Source organism: Indicator indicator, chromosome 1 (assembly GCF_027791375.1).
Source record: "Indicator indicator isolate 239-I01 chromosome 1, UM_Iind_1.1, whole genome shotgun sequence".
Classification (NCBI taxonomy): domain Eukaryota; kingdom Metazoa; phylum Chordata; class Aves; order Piciformes; family Indicatoridae; genus Indicator; species Indicator indicator.
This window is the reverse complement of record NC_072010.1, coordinates 82,919,499-82,937,686: the sequence shown is the minus strand read 5'-3', so window position 1 is coordinate 82,937,686 and position 18,188 is coordinate 82,919,499. Positions and strand designations below refer to the sequence as shown.

Here is an 18,188-nt window from a genome sequence, read left to right as displayed (position 1 = left end):
ACATGTTATAATACAGAGCTAATGTAGCAAATGAAATCTAGGAAGCGTTCTCATATGGATGTGTTCATACACATGTGCATGTAGAACTTGCACTCCTCTTGCAATCTACCAGAACCATTCATCAATATTTAAATTATTCCAAACCATTTTCATGTTGTCAGTTAGTTAATTATGGCATGGATTTAACACAGCCTTTTTGGTTTAGGTTCTACAGGATAACACTGATATTCCATGACACAGCTGAAATACTATCCACTTATCTAACAAGGTGTCAAGGACTGTGCACAAAATAACAAGAGTTTAGAGGTTTAACAGAACTTAGATATTTTTAAGCAGTCTGTAAAAGGAGGAGACTAATGACAGAGGTACAGATCCACAGTGGAGAATGCCCAGCTGGCAGCTCTTCCCAGCTGATCTGTTGTAGCAGGTTGCAGATCCTTCAGGGTAGGACAGAGACATAGTCACTGTCATCAATTTCTGTAAAGAAATCAATAAAAAAAAAAGAGAGGTCATTAGAAATGGCTCCCCTGGAAGCCCGCAGTAAGCAGGAGGGCCTGTGACTGTTTTGCTGGACAGGTAACTCAGTGAGGTTTCTCACTATTCTCTCTGTATGGTGCTGTTAGGTTGGTGGTTGGACTCAATGATCTTAGAGGTCTTTTCCAACTGAAACGATTCTATGATTCTATGCTGATTGTACCCTCATATCTGGGTCTTGTGAGCATAAATTAGCAAAAGGTCAACCAGAGACTGAACTTTCTGGTTCCAAAACTGTGATCCTGAGCACAAATCTATATGCTTCTTATTTTCAAAATACTAACTTAAGAAATTAGTCACGTTTGGGGATTTTGCTTGATTTTTGGTTGGTTGGGGGTTTTGTTTGTTTGTTTTGTTTGGATGGCTTTTGGTTGTTTTGTTTGTTCTTTTTTCTTTGTTTTTGTTTTTGATTTTTTTTTTTCTCTAGCATAGAATCATAGAATTACAGAATGGTTTGGGTGGGAAGGAACCTTGAAGATCTTTTAGTTCCATCTGCCATGGAGAGGGACACCTTTCACTAGACCAGCTTGCTCAAGGCCCCATCCATTCTGGCCTTTAGCACCTCCAGAAAGGGGTCATCCACGACCTCACTGGGCAACCTGTTCTAGTGTCTTACAACCCTCGCTGTAAAGAATTTCTTCCTAAAGAAAAACAGTTGCATTTTGGTATAAAAATAGCTTTCAATCTGGACAAAGAAGATAAAGGACAGCCTCAACTCCTTGTACACTGGAGGGTTCTGCAAGCTTGGAAGAAGAATCATACTGGGTAAAACTGCTCTTCAGGCTTCCCTAGCCTAAAAGCATCAACATCCATGAAGGAGTGAGCTGTGGACAACATTCTTTGCCTTCTGAATCTCTCAAAATTTTAATTTGTTAATATGTGGTGGATGAGAGTATGCAACCTGTGGGCTGGGGATAACTATTTTTCAATAAACATGAGAGAGAAGGAAGTTGAACTTCTATCTGTGCAAGCAGGTCTCAGAGGGCACATAGCAGATTGCATTGGGTTGGAAGAGATCCTCAGAGGTCATCTTGTCCAACTCCCTGCAGTCAGAAGGGACACCCTCCAACTAGATCAGACTACCCAGGGCCACATCAAGTCTGACCTTGAATGTCTCCAGGGATGGGACCTCAACCATGTCCCTGGGCAACCTATAACAGTATTTCACCACCTTCATGGTGAAGAATCTCCTCCACAAACCCATCAATGAAGTTACTAAAAAAAAAAACCACCAAAACAAACAAACAAAAAAACCCCAACCAAACAAAAACTAACAAAAAAACTCCCAAACCAAAACAAACTTAATGAGGTAGATTTCTCACCATCATAAATGGTGTCCTTTCCTGACTTGAGCCTCTGGCTTCTTTGTGAGTCCTTTGGTTTCTTTACTGGGTAGCGGAGGTTTATCACTAGTCCTTGACCTGGCTTTTCAAAACTGTATATGAGGTCCTTTAATGTTTTGAAGATCTTCTGTGGAACACCTTCAGAAGTCTGCAAGGAAAGGAAAATAAAGTTTATTTGCAACTGCCCTTTGCATACAGTTCCCTTAAAGAAAGTAATCATAGAACCATAGTATTGTCTTGGTTGGAAAAGATCTCTAAGATAATTGAATCCAACCTTCAGCCTAACACCACCATGGCCATTAAACCATCTGCCCAGGTGCCATGTCCACACGTTCCTTGAACAGAATATTGTACTATCCTTAAAACACTAGGGAATCCTCTTGGGTGGCATGGCTATGGCAGTAAGTGGCACCTCCCACACCCTCTTTTTGTTTTGAAAACCAAACATCAAGTTTAAAACTCTGGCTCAGCTGTGTGCTGCAGCAACCCACTAGAGCAGTGTCAAAGAGGGATAGCATCACAGGCTCCCTCTTGACCTTAGAGCACAAGTTTAGGAGTAACACGTTGACTTCTCCCTTAGAGTGTTGCATTTAAACAATTATGTGATGACCAGAAGCCAAACATCTTATAAATTATCAGCATTGCCAAGTACAGGACGTGCAGAGGCAGCGGACTCTCTGAGGAGCCCTCCGAAACTCTCAGTCTCCCACACCAGCTTCCACTTTTAGGCAGGAATTTGTTGTGTCCAGCTTTGTGACTAGCAGTGGAGACTCCTGAGGCCCAAAAGGGAGGATGGTACTCCTCAGACGGGAAGCAGCATTCACAGATTCACAGATTGAATCAAGTTGGAAGGAACCCTCAAAGGTCATCTTGTCCAACCCCCTTGCAGTCAGCAGGGACACCTCCAACTACATCAGGCTGCCCTGGGCCAGCCACATCGAGTCTGATCTTGAATGTCTCCCAGGATGGGGCCTCAGCCACATCCCTGGGCAACCTGTTCCAGTGTTTTGCCACTCTCATTGTAAAGAACTTCCTCCTTTATGTCCAACCTAAATCTACCCTGTTCCAGATTCAAACCATTGTCCCTCGTCCTGTTGCTACAAGCCCTTCTAAGCAGTCCCTCCCCAGCCTTCCTGTAGGTCCTCTTCAGATATTGAAATGCTGCTCTAATGTCTCCCTGGAGCCTTATCTTCTTCAGTCCCAGTTCTTTCAGCCTGTCTTCACAGGGGGGGTGCTCCAGCCCTCTGGTCATCTTTGTGACCTCCTCTGGACTCGCTTCAACAGGTCCATGTCTCTCTTTTGTTGGAGGATCCCATAGGTGGACACAGTACTCCAGGTGAGGTTTCACCAGAGCAGGGTGGCAGAATCACCTCTCTTGGTCTAAGGACACTGTGCTCAGCAATAAAAGCTTAGTGGGACATCTGTGGTTATGGCATTTGTCTTCCCAAGTAACCACTACATGTGCTAAGACTCTTCTTTCCAGGAGGTGAAGAAACATCTGCTGCCTGATGGAAAGTAGTATCTGAACTTCTTTGCTTTGTGTGCACGTATGACTTTGCTTCATACATTAAATTGTCTTTTAACTTGTTCCAGGAGTTTCTTTACTCTTCATGTTCTCTTGCCCCCACCCTGTCCTGCTAAGCTTAAGAGGGAGCAAGCAGCTGTGTGGGTGCTTGGCTGAACGTTGAGGTCGACTTACTCCACAATCTGTCTTAAAAACGTGATGAAAAAAATATGAAGAACAGAACTTTTCCTGCACATTCTTGGCAAAATCTTGTAAGGAAAAGAGGGTTTGAAAAAACTGTTTGAGTTATTATCTGCTGGTAGACATGACAGCAAACCCTAGTACAGTGCCTGTAATCCAAAATAGATTATTTTTTGTCAACGCACAATTCTTCTTCATGGGAAATTGTCTGTTCTGTACTCAGTCCAAACCACTAATAAGCAAGAAATGATGAGCAATGAGAGCTTGGTGTGTCCTTTATGGAGTGAGTTCCTCATTCCACCCAAATGCTGCTTAGTTGTTCTCAGTCCTGTTGGCTGTCCTACCACAAACAGAGGAGTGAGACAGCTTTTTAAGTGTCTTCTTACCTTGCTTAGGATTTCAGAGAAGCACAGAATTGTTTTGGTTGGAAAAGACCTCTAAGATCCTCGAGTCCAGCTATTGACCCAACTCCACCAAGGCCATTAAACCATGTCCCCAGGTGCCATATTCACACGTTTCTTGAACACCTCTGGGGATGGTGACTCACCATCTCCCTGGGTACCCTATTCCAATTCAGTTGTTACACCCTGCTCTGGGTCATCACTTTCAGGTGCCTTAGAATATTTTAGGATTATAGGCAGGTCTCATTAAATTAAGAAGATCATTGCAGTATTCCAAATCCCTATGAAATGCTGGGTGCAACAGCAGAGCTTTCAAATACAAAAAGGTAATTAGGAACAGGAGCAAGTAATGCAATTAATAAATTTTTCCTCAGTGCTATCAAAAAGAAATTGACAAATCAGCAAGCAGCTGGTCAACAAATGCAGATCCACTTGGGTGGCAGAAATTCTACAAACATAGTAACTATTTTAGAGCTTGTGAAAATAAGTGTAACAATAAAAAGTAAATATTAAAAATAAGTAAACTTTTTGAAAATGAACTGAAATTGAAAACAAACTTGGAAATATTTTCTAACGTGGTGTATTTATGTATATTAGTTTTTCAAAACAAGGCAGTGATTTTTAGTGCAATTCCTACAGATGAAATGGGAGTTACTCACCTGTATCCTAAAATGTCCCTGGTATTCCCTGAAGATACGGTAAGTGTAGACAACCTCTTCGAATCTGTGGAAAACATTCTCGCATAAGTTATGCTTTTTATCAACTCTCACACTACTGCAACTCGCTTTGACAGCTAGAGCTGATCTTGACAGCCAGCTTTTGGTTTTGGTTTGTTTTGCTGGGGTTTTTTTTGTTTGGTTTTTTTTTTTGTTTGTTTGTTTGTATCTTACAGTAAACTGCAATACGATGAAAGACTATAAACAAAGAAATCAATCTAAAGGAATGCCTGATGCTAAATAGCAGAAGTCATTCTGCCCCTGTACTCAGCTCTGGTTAGACCACACCTTGACTACTGTGTCCAGTTCTGGTCTCCTCAGTTTAAGAAGGATATTGAGACACTTGAACGTGTCTAGAGAAGGACAATGAGGCTGGTGAGAGGTCTCAAGCACAAGCCCTGTGAGGAGAGGTTGAGGGAGCTGGGGTTGTTTAGCCTGGGGAAGAGGAAGCTCAGGGGTGACCTTATTGCTTTCTACAACTACCTGAAAGGAGGTTGTAGATAGATGGGGGTTGGTCACTTCTCCCAAACAACCAGCACCAGAACAAGAGGACACAGTCTCAAGCTGCGCCAGGGAAAGTTTAGGCTCGAGGTGAGGAGAAAGTTTTTCACAGGAGTGATCTGCCATTGGAATGTGCTGCCCAGGGAGGTGGTGGAGTCACCGTCGCTGGAGGTGTTCAAAAAAGGATTGGACGTGACACTTGAAGCCATGGGTTAATTAGTCCTGAGGTCCTGGGTGATAGGTTGGACTTGATGATCTCTGAGATCTTTTCCAACCTTGTTGATTCTACGATTCTATATATATACATATGCATATAGATAGATATACATATATAGATATATAAAATTTGCCTTCCCCTTTGATTCATACATCAGAGCTTTCAAAGTATTTGAGATTCTCCAAGTCATATGTTTAATTGTCTGTCAGTCAAAATTAGTCATGCCTCTTCTTTTCTTAAGCCTCAGAAACCCAACAATATTTTTATGATCATGCCTTGTCAATTCAGATCTAACCCCCTGCACATCACTCTGCAGATCTGTTTGATTTTGGACCAAGTTTATGGCACTTTTTTTTACCCTGCAGAGTCAGGCCATATAGGGTAAATGTAGCTAAGAATGCTGGGTCCACTCTGCAGTCACTGCGCTTGGGTTAGCATAAATCTTGATAAAGAGTGTCCAGCTTGCTCACCTCCAAACTGAACTTCCTTCCACCTTCTCATCTGTATTTCCTGCACTGAGTTTTGTACTACTACATCTGCAATACAATAGATCTGGTGTGTCAAAACAGTGAAAATGCTCTGAGTTTTCACATCCAGAAGGGACTGGATGTCACCGAGAATTTGCATTACTTGTTCTGAGGCAGCAGAACACAAAATAGACCCTGGAATTCTACTGCTTCCATAGGGCTCCCAAGACCTTGCTCACCACCAGCAGAATTGCTTCAGGGTACTAAAAACCACTTTGTGGTTTTCAGCTGGGAATAAACTGCACTATTTCCATTTGCTGTCTGAAGACAACCTCTGCTTTGACTTCTGTATACCATCAGTCATCCTCACAGTTTAACTATTACATTTTTTAATGCACAAGTCAAGCACACTAACACTAAAGCATTTAACAGTTTTTTACCACAAAACCCCACAGAGGCTAGCTGGAAGTCATGTGCTTTTTCATGTGCTTGCCCCAAACAGCCAACAGCCAAAAGCTGTCTGTAAGCTATCACAAGATTTGGTCTTAAAAAAATCGAAGAATGAGAAAGCAACTGTTAGTGTGGCACCAAGCTTAACTTCTGTGTCAGCTTGCATCTGCCCACGACACCCTCTGTAGGCATGCCCTCTGTTACATCAGTAGTTCAAACTCATCACACACACCTGAGTAGCCCTTCACTTTCTCATCTTTGTAAAAGGAGGTTGGAGTGAGGTGGGAACTGGTATCTTCTGCCTAATATCTGTTGATAGAATAAGAGGAAATGGCCTGAAATTGTGCCAGGGGAGGATCAGGTTGGAGATCAGCAAAAATTTCTTTGCTGCAAGAGTGGTCAGGCATTGGAACAGGCTGTCCAGAGAGGTGGTAGAGTCACCATCCCTGGAGGTGTTCAAGAAATGCATAGACATGGCACTTAGGGACATGATTTAATGGCCATGGTGGTGTTAGGTCGATGGTTGGACTTGATCTTAGAGGTCTTTTCCAAATGAAACAATTCTATGATTCTACCTGAAGTGCATGTGAGCTGAGCAGCTATCCGCTGTCAGGGACTAATACTGTTACTCTTCCACTGTAGTGGGATCTCCCATGCTCCCTGACCTCCCTGCTTCTTCTATGCTGTCTCCTTCCACACCACACTGAAAGCAGGTTCCCACAGCTCCCTCCAGTGAGGGTTCTATTTGTCCTCCACCTGCCATTTGTTTTCTCCTACCTCTTTCAATTCGCAGGCCTCCTTTCTTCTCCTCACCAAGCCCATAGTACTCTCTTTCTCTCTCCATTTTTCTCCCTTTCTCTTCAAAAGAAATGTGGGTTTGATTATTGATAAAAGAAATTTTCTGATCTCTTTTTTTAATTAAGTGGATGTGTTAAGAAATTTTTCATGTCACACTCAAAGACATCCTCAAGGAGAACATAAAACTTCATCAAGTCAAACCAAGAAACTTCAAATACATTAGGAACAGTTCAATTATAGAGGAAAATGTGAAGTGTGTATTAAAAGCATATATGATAAACAGGCTTCTTGAAAGTAAAATAAAATTGCTATTCCCCATAGGAAAAGAAAATGGTAGAATCATAGAATGGTTTGGTTTGGAAGGGACCTTAAAGATCTTTAGTTCCAGCCCCCCGCCATTGGCAGGTACACCATCCACTGCTCAAGGCCATGAACACCTCCATGGAGGGGGCATCTGCAATAAAAATTTAATTTTAGTATTTAAGCTTAGGGACTGGAAGTAACAATCTTCTATGCCCATCTTGTTCATGGACTTGTCATATGAATCAGACAGGACAGCCACAGACAACCTCCTTCCTTGCACATCTCACTCCCACCCAGGTGCCACTGAAAAACAGGTATGAGGTTCTGGTTGGGAAAGACCAGCCAAATGAAGGTGTGGATAATAGGCAACATACATCAGAGGCATGTCCACGCTCAGGAAAGTCTACCATCCCTGTCACATCATCCACAAAAAAAAAAAAAAAAGAAAAAAAAAGGAAGAAGAAGGATTATAATCATAGGTGACTTCCTTCTGAGGGGAACAGAGGGCCAGTATGTCAGGCACAACCATCTCATGGACAGGCTTGCTGTCTCTCTGGTGCCCAGGCTAGGGATGTCACTAGGAAACTTCCTAGCCTGGTGTGGTACACAGACTACTGCCCGTTACTGATCTTCCACATAGGTGGGGAGGAAGTAATTACTGTTAGGCCAAGAGCAATTAAAAGAGACTTCAGGGATTTGGGATGAGCAGGGAAAGATTCTGGGGCACACGTCATCTTTTCTTCTGTTCTTCCATTCACAGGCAGTGATGCTGGAAAGAGCAATTGAATCCAGTCCGTTAAAACATGGCTCTGGGGCTGGTGTCACTGCACACATTCGGGTTCTTGGACTATGCTACAGCCTACACAGCACCAGGGTTGTTGATATCCAACAGGAGACACCTTTCTTGAAGCAGGAAGAGAGTCCTCACTCAGGGCTTATCAACAGGGATTTAAACTAGGTGTGAAGGGGGCAGTGGATAATATCATAAATCTTTTATGTGACAAGGTATGGGACAACACACTAGGGTTGGTGGGATGGGAGGGTATAGTAAGGGCCTTCAGCCTTATGCCCTGAATCATACTGGGGGCACAGCAGCACACTCAAAGCCATAGAATCATAGAATTGTTAGGTTTGGAAGGGACCTCAAGGATCATCTAGTTCAAACCCCCGTGCCATGGACCAGGACAATTCACACTAGATCAGGTTGCCCAGAGCCACATCCAGCCTGGCCTTAAAAACCTCCAGGGATGGGACTTCTATGAGCTCCCTGGGCAACCTGTTCCAGTGTCTCCCCACTCTCATGGTGTAAAACTTCTTCCTAACATTGAATCTGAATCTACCCACTTCTAGTTCTGCTCCATTCCCCCTAGTCCTATCACTACCTGACATCCTAAAAAGTTCCTCCCCAGCTTTCTTGTAGGCCCCCTTCAGATACTGGAAGGTCACAATAAGGTCTCCTCAGTGCCTTCTCTTCTCCAGATTGAACAGTCCCAACTCTTTCACTCTGTCCTCATAGGAGAGGTGCTCCAGCCCTCTGATCATCCTGGTGGCCCTTCTCTGGACACGTTCCAGCACCTCCAGATCCTTCTTGCAATAGGGGCTCCAGAACTGGACACAGTGCTCCAGGTAGGGTCTCACCAGAGCAGAGTAGAGGGGGAGAATCACCTCCCTTGACCTGCTGGCCACACTTCTCTTGATGCAGCCCAGGATCTGGTTGGCTTTCTAGGCTGCAAGTGCACACTGGTGGTTCATGTTGAGCTTCTCATCCACCAGCACCCCCAAGTCCTTTTCTTCAGATCTGCTCTCCAGCCAGTCACTGCCCAGCCTGTATTTGTGCTTGGGATTGCCTCGACCCACATGCAGGACTTTGCACTTGGTCTTGTTGAACCTCATGAGGTTGGCTTGTGCCCACCTCTCCAGCCTGTCAAGGTCTCTCTGGATGCCATCCCTTCCCTCCAGCATGTCTGCTGCACCACACAGCTTGGTGTCATCAGCAAACTTGCTGAGGGTACTCAATGCCTCTGTCCATGCCACTGACAAAGATGTTGAACAAGACTGGTCCCAGCACTGGTCCCTGAGGGACTCAACTTGTCACTGGCCTCCACCTGGATGTGGAGCCATTGACAGCCATTCTTTGGGTGCATCCATCAAGCCAGTCCATCAAGTCTCATGGAGATGATCCAGGGGATCCTGAAGTAATAGCAGCCAACAGGGAAACATCAGGGAAATAGCTTAAGGGAATTAAGGGGTGTTTCTCTTGAAAGGGGACGTGGCCTACAGCCCAGCTGAAGTGCCTCTGCACAAACGGATGCAGCATGGGCAACAAACTGGAGGAGCTGGAAGCTACCTTGCTGCTGGAAGGCTATGATGTAGTGGACGTTACTAAAACCTGGCACTTAAGGGCTCTTGTTCTGCTGGGGGACTTCAACCACTCCAGTATGTGCTGGAAAAATAACACAGTGAGCTGCAGGCAACCCAGGAGGCTCCTGGAGCGCCTTGACAATAACTTCTTGAGACAAAATATAGACAGCCCTACCTGAGGGGGTGCAATACTGAATCTACTGGTCAAGAAGGCAGCCTGGGCTGCAGTGATTGTGCACTTGTGGAATCCGCAGTACTAAAGGAACGAGTCAGTCCATTAGTGTAGTCAGGACCCCAAAGTTCAGAAAAGCAAAATTCCAGTCTTCATAGTCAATAGTACACCCTGGGAAGTGGTCCTGAGGGACAAGGGAGCAGAGCAAAGCTGGCAGGTCTATAAGGACATATTCCATAGAATGAAAGAGTCTTGATTCCCAGGTGTAAGAAATCTAGCAAGGAAGTGAAGAGACCAGCGTGGCTGAGCAGAGACCTGCTGGTCAAGCTAAAAGGCAAGAAGGAGCTGTGCAGGCAGTGGAAGCAAGGGCAGGTATCCTGGGAAGAGCAGAGATGCCTCCCGATCGTGTAGAGATGAGTTTAGGAAGGCCAAGGCATGGCTGGGGCTGAACTTGGCAAAGGATGCTAAGAATAACAGGAAGGGCTTCTACAGGTATGTCAGTGGAAAAAGGAAGTTTAAAGAAAACAGACCCACTCTGAAGAGCAAGAATGGTGAGCTAGTAACAACAGATAAGGAGAAGGGTGAGGTTCTCAAAAACTTTTTTTCGTCAGTCTTCACTAGCAACTTCTCTCCCAACACCTCCCAAGTTAAAGAAACCACAAAGTGATGATAAGAGCAGCAAAGACCCTCACACTCTATGTGAAGATCAGGTTCATTACATGGGACAACCTATCATCTGTCTGGACTTTTGCAAGGCCTTTCACATGGTCTCCCACAATATTCTGCTTGCCAAGTTGGAGAGATATGGATTTGATGGGTGGACTGTTCAGTGGATAAGGAATTATCTGGATGGTTGCATCCAGAGGGTAGTGTTCAATGGCTTAAAGTCCAGTTGGAGAGCAGTGACTAGAGAAGAGCAGATTTAGCTTGGGTGTTAGGAACAGGTTCTTTACTATGAGGGTGGTGGAACACTGGAACAGGTTGCCCAGAGAGGTAGTTGAAGCCCCATCCCTGGAGATATTCAAGGTCAGGCTTGACAAGGCTCTGAGCAAGCTGATCTAGTGGTGGATGTCCCTGCTCACTGCAGGGGATTTGGACCAGACAGCCTCAGGTGGCACCTTCCAACCCAAACCATTCTGTGATTCTATGATTCTCGATATCTGTCTCATCTTATGTTCTTACATCAGATAAAATTGCAGAATGGAATCATGGCATGGTGGGGGTTGGAAGTGACCTCTGGAGATCATCTCCTGATAATGCAGGTTCACCTAGAACAGGTGGCCCTGGATCACAATGTTCAGGTGGATTTTGGAAGTTTCCAGGAAGGATGTTTAACATAAGGATAAGCTTTCATCAGATAGAAAGCCTACAATGGAGGAACCATTCTGTAACCCACTCTGAGACTTCACTGTTGAGACCATGAAAAGTCTCTTTGTAGGCTGCAAAACAGTTCCTTCTACATTTCTGTAAAATGTCATTTACTCATCCTCACAGAGGCAGCAACTCTGAGTAAGGTTCTTACCATGTTTTGCCAGGCTAATCTGTGTTTCAAAGATTCATAGATTCACAGAATGTTTTGGTTGGGAAGGGACCTCAAAAATCATCTCATTCCAAACTCCCCTGCTATGGACAAGGGCACCTCCCTCTAGACCAGGTTTTTCAATGCCTCATGCAACCTGGCCTTGAACACCTCCAGGGAGGGGGCATCCATGACCTTGCCGGGCAGCCTGTTCCAGTGGCTCACCACCCTTGCTATAAAGACTTTCTTTCTAACATACAGTCTAAATGTACCCTCTGGCACCTCTGGGGTCCCCTTATCATCTGCAGAGGGAGACCAGCAGATTACACCTTCTCTGTCCCCTGTGGTATAAAATGTCTTCTGCTTTTACCACTCGCTATAAAGGAAGCCCGAGGCAACCAGCGTTACGCGAGTTACACACTCCCTTGGAGACTGTTAGTATTAGGGAAGAGCTACAAATGTTAGAGAAGATGAATGCTTGTCTTTTGATCTGCAAACCCATGAAAAATTGAGTACCAGAGTACTTACAAAACACAGAGGCACAAGGCTCCTTCCACACTCTCACTCTCTCGTATTAAGTAGCTCCCATTCTTTCCATTCTTGTTCAGCCGTTCTTCACAGGTTCTTCTCGTTATCTTACCATGAAAAAATGGGAACTCCATGGATAAAACAAGGTCTCTCACCTTTCAAAACAATTCCAGAGGAAGTCAGAGGCCTGGCTTTAAAATAAAACTTACTCTAAAAGCAGTTGCCTGCAGACAGCTGAAATCAAAGGTTTATCTGTGCTGTGATCACGGACCTGTCCATGTTGAAGGTGGTGCTTAGACCTTGTGGTTGCATTGAAGACAGGAAATGGTAAATGGTTTGTCCGCTGGCCACAGTCTACATGAGAGGGGAAGAGTGTTTAGCCATGTTGTTTCAGCAGACATTTGAGTTGTGTAACACACTTCTAAGCTGCACAATAGCCAAGCTGACACCCAAGTTAAACGAACTTTAAAGTGGCTCAAAGCCCTGAAAACAGGTTCTTGTTTAGAGCTTTGAAAAATGCTGCTTTGTTTGATTCCTTTCTTTGCTAGACTTGCCTTCTAGCACAGTTGTTCTTTAAATTAAGGGTGATGGAGCACTGGAATTGCCACTTTTGTGCCTAAGGAAGCTAACCTCTTTAACCTGCTTCTTAAAGTATCGATCTCTGTTCTGGATGCAGAAGAATGAAAGTGAAACCCCCAATACCATTTCAAAAGAAAACACAATGGCCTCAGTAACTTTCTTTGCTGAGGAAGGTTTTTCTGAGCTGAGGAAGATTTGCTTTCCCCACTATATTTGTGCACTTGTTCACCAGTTCTCTGCTACAAAATCAGGCATTGTCTCCATTCCTCTCTAGAAACATTTCTGCTGTGCTTTCCAGAAGAAAAATAAACTCCATCTCCTTCTGCTTCTATCCTATCAATCACAGCACTAAGTCAGAAACTCAGACCATGGATTTTCTTAGTGGTGTGCATAGCTAGCTTGTAAAACTCATGTTTTCATCACAAACTGCATAGAACTTGGTGTAGTTCTCAGACCATTTTTCCTGTGAAATTAAAAACCTTTATTGTCACAAACTGTCTACAGTATGAATTAGAGTGGCTTCAAACTATCATTGCTACAAGCATAGCCAGGATGAGAAGGAGCTATAGGTGAGAAATGGTTACTGTGGTTTACACCAGGCAAGGTCACAGCAGCTTGCAGGAAAGGGCCTCTTCTTACTGATCAGAAACCCCAGCTCCACTCTGGATGCACAAGAATTCTGCTATGCAGTGTCCTGAATTCACTGAGAAAGGCTGCTGCTGTCATGAGTGATAGAATCATAGAATGGTTTGTGTTGGAAGGGATTTTGAATATCATTTGATTCCAACCCCCCAATACTGTGCAGGGACACGTCCTATGACCAGGTTGCTCAAGACCTCATCCAATCTGGCCTTGAACACCTCCAGGGAGGGGGCATCCACAGCCTCCCTGGTCAGCCTGTTCCAGTGTCTCACCATCATCACTGTAACAAAATTTCTTCCTTATATCCAGTTTAAGTCTCCCTTCTTCCAGCTCAATGCTGTTGCCCCTTGTCCTCTCGCTACAAGCCCTTGTAAAAGGTCACTCCCCAGCTCTCCTGTAGCCCCCTTCAGATACTGGAAAGCAGCTCTAAGGTATCCCCAGAGTCTTCTCCAGGCTGAACAGCCCCAGCTCTCTCAGCCTGTCCCTATAGGGAAGTTGCTTCAGCCCTCTGATCATATTTGTGGCCTCCTCTGTACCTTCTCCAACTTTTCCATGTCCTTCTTGTGTTGGGGGACTCAGAACTGAATGCAGGTGGGGGTCTCATGAGAGCAGAGTAGAGAGGGAGAATCACCTCAGTTGTCCTGCTGGTCACAGAACAAGTTTATTCTTTACTAACTTGCAGTATTTCCTTCTGTTAGTGTAAAACTTTTGTAGTGACACCTCCAATTATCAAGCACCTTTGAGGCTCTGGTTCTATTACTTCTCCTGGCTGCAGCTCTAACATAGCAAAGCTCTTAATAGCACCACTTGTGAGAATATGAAATCTGAGGATGAGCTGGGTTGCTTGTCAACATTGAGAGTTAAGTGTTCAGTGAAAATCTGGGGAGGGTGTGGAACATTAGGGTTAGATTGAAAGCTGTGGTCAGAAGCAGCTGAAAGCTCTATGTGTGTGAGAACTGTTAAAGAAAGCAGGAAGCTGGAGGGTCATTTCTTGTTTGACCATATCATGAATGGTAAGAAACCAGAAAGAAAACTGAGTTCTAGCTAAGTCTCCTGAAAATTTCAGTTCTCACTGAGCTAGGCAGTCACAATTACTGTGCAACTTAAACCCAGACATGGACTGCACTACAGTATGGTTTTCCTGCACTGTTTCAGCTTCTCTGATCAAATTCACATGGCTAGTTTTCATCTTTACAGATTTGCAGATTGCACTGGGTTGAAAGGGACCCTCAAAGGGCATCTTTTCCAAACACCTCACAGTGAGCAGGGACACATCAAGTCCCATCTTGAATGTCTCTCTTGAATCTTCTACATCTTGGCTGTATTTGAACAGGAGAGCTTTTCTCTTTCTCAAGGACAGTTTCTCCAAGTGACCTGAATGGAGGTCATATGAGGATTCCCAGCTGTTCTGTGGATTTCAGAGCTGTGTTGGCCACTGTTTACTATTCCTCTATGGGGACAGGCTAAGGCAGCTGAAGCTGTTCTGCCTAGAGAAGAGAAGAGTCCAGGGAGACCTTCAAGTCCCTGAAGAGGGCTACAGGAGAGCTGGGGAGGAACTTTTTACAAGGGCTTGTTGTGATAGGACAAAGAAGAATGGATTGAAGCTGGAAGAGGGTAGATTGAGACTGGATATTAGGAAGAAATTCTTTACAGTGAGGGTGGTGAGACACTGGAACAGGTTGCCCAGGGAGGTTGTGGATGCCCCCTGCCTGAAGGTGTTTAAGGCCAGACTGGATGGGACCTTGAGCAACCTGGTCTAGTAGAAGATGTCCCTGCCCATGGCAGGGGTCTTGGAACTAGATTATCTTTAAGGTCCCTTCCAACCCAAATCATTCTATGATTCTATTCACCTGCAAAGGCACCTCCCTGTCTCAGTAAGAAACATTCTTCCTAATCCCTAGGTGGTCTTCTACTTTTTTTTTTTTTTTTGGTGTGTGTGTGTTGTTTGTTTGTTTGTTTGCAAACAATTATTTTAAGATTAAAATTTAGGAGGTTTAGGTTGGATATTATGAAAAATTTCTTTCCTGCAAGAGTAGTCAGACATTGGAACAGGCTGCCCAGGGAGGTGGTGGAGTCTATGATTCTGTGATTTAGGAAACTAGATTATTGTTTAGCTCTTCAGACCAAATTAGCTCTTCTAGATCCCCAGGCTAGTCAGCAACCCTCTGTTCTTTTTGACACCGATAAGTAGAGGCAAATATTTACATTTTTAGAACATGGATTGTACTTACAACTTGGATTTGGCCTGCTGAGCCAGGCAGGAACACTTCTGTTTCTTTATTAAGAAGGGAGAAAGAAAGGGCTTGATCTATGGCAGCACAGCTGTAACTGACTAAGCCTTGCTGGTGGAGTTCTCAATTCTGCTTCATTTTGACTCCCTCTGGCAGATCAAGTTTCCTGCTGCTGCTGTTGCTGCTATCAAATTCATAATCAAGCCCAAATGCTCTATTTCACAGCATGCAGGCTGTGTGAAATGATTCCTTCACTTGTTGCCTCTGAAAAGAGCTCCACTGCACTGCTTAAATTAATTGTGGAGAAGGAAGCAAGAATGAAAATTAGCAGGATGAATCTTTAATATTTTTCCTTGGAAACCTGGGAGTTCGTCAACAAAGCTCACTTAACTCCTGTAAGGAGAGAAGGATGAGACTGTGTGATCACCAATTCTTGTGTGTACACCCACCTCAGTATGGGGGGCTACCATGGTTTCTTGAGAGACATCACAGTGATGGTGCAGGAGGAGCAGGACTGCCTCTTGGAGTTCCACAGCAAGTACATAAACAAAAAGCTGTATTGTGCCCTTTATCAAGGACTTCCTTTAGCTCCAAAATCCTAGATGCCTCCAATACAGACACTTATCATGTGTTTCACAAAGTGTTGAAACTTTGCATAGTGAGCAGCTGGCAGACCTTGGATGCTCTTCCTGCAGAAGGATAATTCTGGGTTGGCTGTGATGGTCATGAAGCTCCTCACACTCTGCTGCCTTTAGTTCCAGAAAAAGGAAAAACCTTTCACAAGATAAGAAGAACACAATGAGATCGGGATATGACAGTGTGGTGGGTTGAAATTACTCCCCCAAAATAAAATTGCCAGACTAGCTCAGTGGAAGCAAACAGAGCTGTATTTTTAAGCAAAACTACAATCTAAAATATGAAATGCAATGAATATGTGCAAAATGTACAATACTTACATATATTTACAATTTATAAACAACACAAGAACCCCCCTGGACAAAACCAGAGGGTTACCAACAGCTTCTTCCCCTTCTTCCTCTTCCCTCTGTACAGAGGACAAGAGAAAAAAGAAGAAAAACAGAGAGTAGCTTATTTTTACTTAGCCACAACACATAACGCAGCCAAGGTCAGCGACAGCAAAGCAAAAGCTACCAGCTAGTACCTGTTAGAGTAAAGAAACCAAAAAAAGGGAGTTAGTTTACACAACTAACTTTATGTTAGTAATCAGACCAATGGGATTATTGAGACATTATCATTGTGGTGGTAGAGCCATACAGGCCAAATACAAACCCAGAACAAGTCCTGGTATGTCCAGACATGATTCCCCTCTCCCCCTCCCTCCTGCAGGAGTCTAGGGAAACGTGGGAAAAGGACAAAAGAAGCAGGCACCAGAAAATCTGGTAAACAGAGGGATATCTTCTCCCTTATGGTAAAAGAGCATGTGCACTAGCCATGCTTCTCTTAGACTAGTCTATGTCTCTGCCCTTTATGGTCGTGGCCTGGTAAAACACCATTTTTATTGGTTAACTGTCCTACTTGCTTCAGTTGCCCTATTGGCCCCGATTGAATCTCAGGCAAGTGATAAATACAGGCCAAATTGTATTTGTATTGCCCTGCCTTGCCTTGTCGAAGATCTGGGAGAGAAGCCACGAGCCTTATTTTGCAAGCCTGTGAAGCCAAGCTTGGCTTTACCTTGCAACTTAGAATCTGTGCCGTGCCTGGGTGTACCCAGAAAGACGCAAGTGCCCTTTGTAGTAACATGTCGTAAAATCCCAGGAGCAGACAGACATGTCTTGATGGGCAGAGGGACAAATCCTGGGGACCGTTCCCCTTGCCACGATAAGTCGCTTCCAGCATATGGACCTGCTTTGCATAACCCAAACCTCACTGTGAAGATGTTAAGCGTGATAGACTATTTGTCTAAGAGCCTGAAACTGAAGGACAACCTGTGGATCCTGGGAAGCTTCAAGAGCCACCCACTGTCATGCTGAGGCCAGCCTAGTCTTTGAGTCAGCGTGGCATCTGTACCAGGGAAGAGTTATTTGGAGTTTGATTAGAGGTACCCAGCTGCCAAAGGCTGCCTGGGAATAATTGGTGTTTGTACCCAGCTGCATGGTGGTGCCTGGGAATGCTTGGTGATTGACCAGAAGCTCCCAGGTGCACAATAAGAGTAACAGACAACACGTATCTGTACGCTCCTCTGTTTATAAAACTACGTGGGGATGGGAATCTATTGAATATGTTGACATCCTGAGCTAACTGCAAAACCCTTCCAGCCCTCGTTGGAAGATGAAGAAGGCTATTGCTGGGCGGGGGGCATACGAATCCCTGAGCGGGCTGTGCACATGGGCAGTAGGGTGAGAAGTTACATAACACGATTGTGAAATATGGGAGGGGCTTTGGGTCCAGGACCCAACCTCCTGTGATGTCCTGGCCTGACATCACAGAACATGGGACCCATAAATTGAAGACCACTACTGGCAGGGTTCTGCTGTTTTCTTCGATCCAACAAGACAAGGTCTGGTCTCGTGGGGACGCTCGTGGGGACGCTTGCCTGGGTGGGAGATGGTCAGCTCCGCCATTTTGCGATCTTTGGTACTGCTGTTTCTTATAGGGTGTTTAGGGTAAGTCAGCTGCGCTTTGCTTGGGATCGGGCTCTGCTTTTGGATTGTGGGTAACTTGCAGGGTTGTGCTTTGCTTTCGGTTTTCCTGCCTTACAGC

The 18,188-nt window shown here is 44.6% G+C and overlaps 1 protein-coding gene across 1 annotated transcript; it reads right to left on the bottom strand.

Annotated features, from left to right (window-relative positions):
* Positions 1-439: 439 nt before the first annotated feature.
* On the bottom strand, positions 440-12,149 carry SH2D1B (SH2 domain containing 1B). The gene is made up of 4 exons (XM_054389884.1): positions 12,016-12,149; positions 4,643-4,706; positions 1,857-2,025; positions 440-477 (listed from the first exon to the last, which is right to left on the bottom strand). The coding sequence occupies exons 1-4, from the start codon at positions 12,147-12,149 to the stop codon at positions 440-442; spliced, it is 405 nt and encodes a 134-aa protein (XP_054245859.1).
* Positions 12,150-18,188: the final 6,039 nt, after the last annotated feature.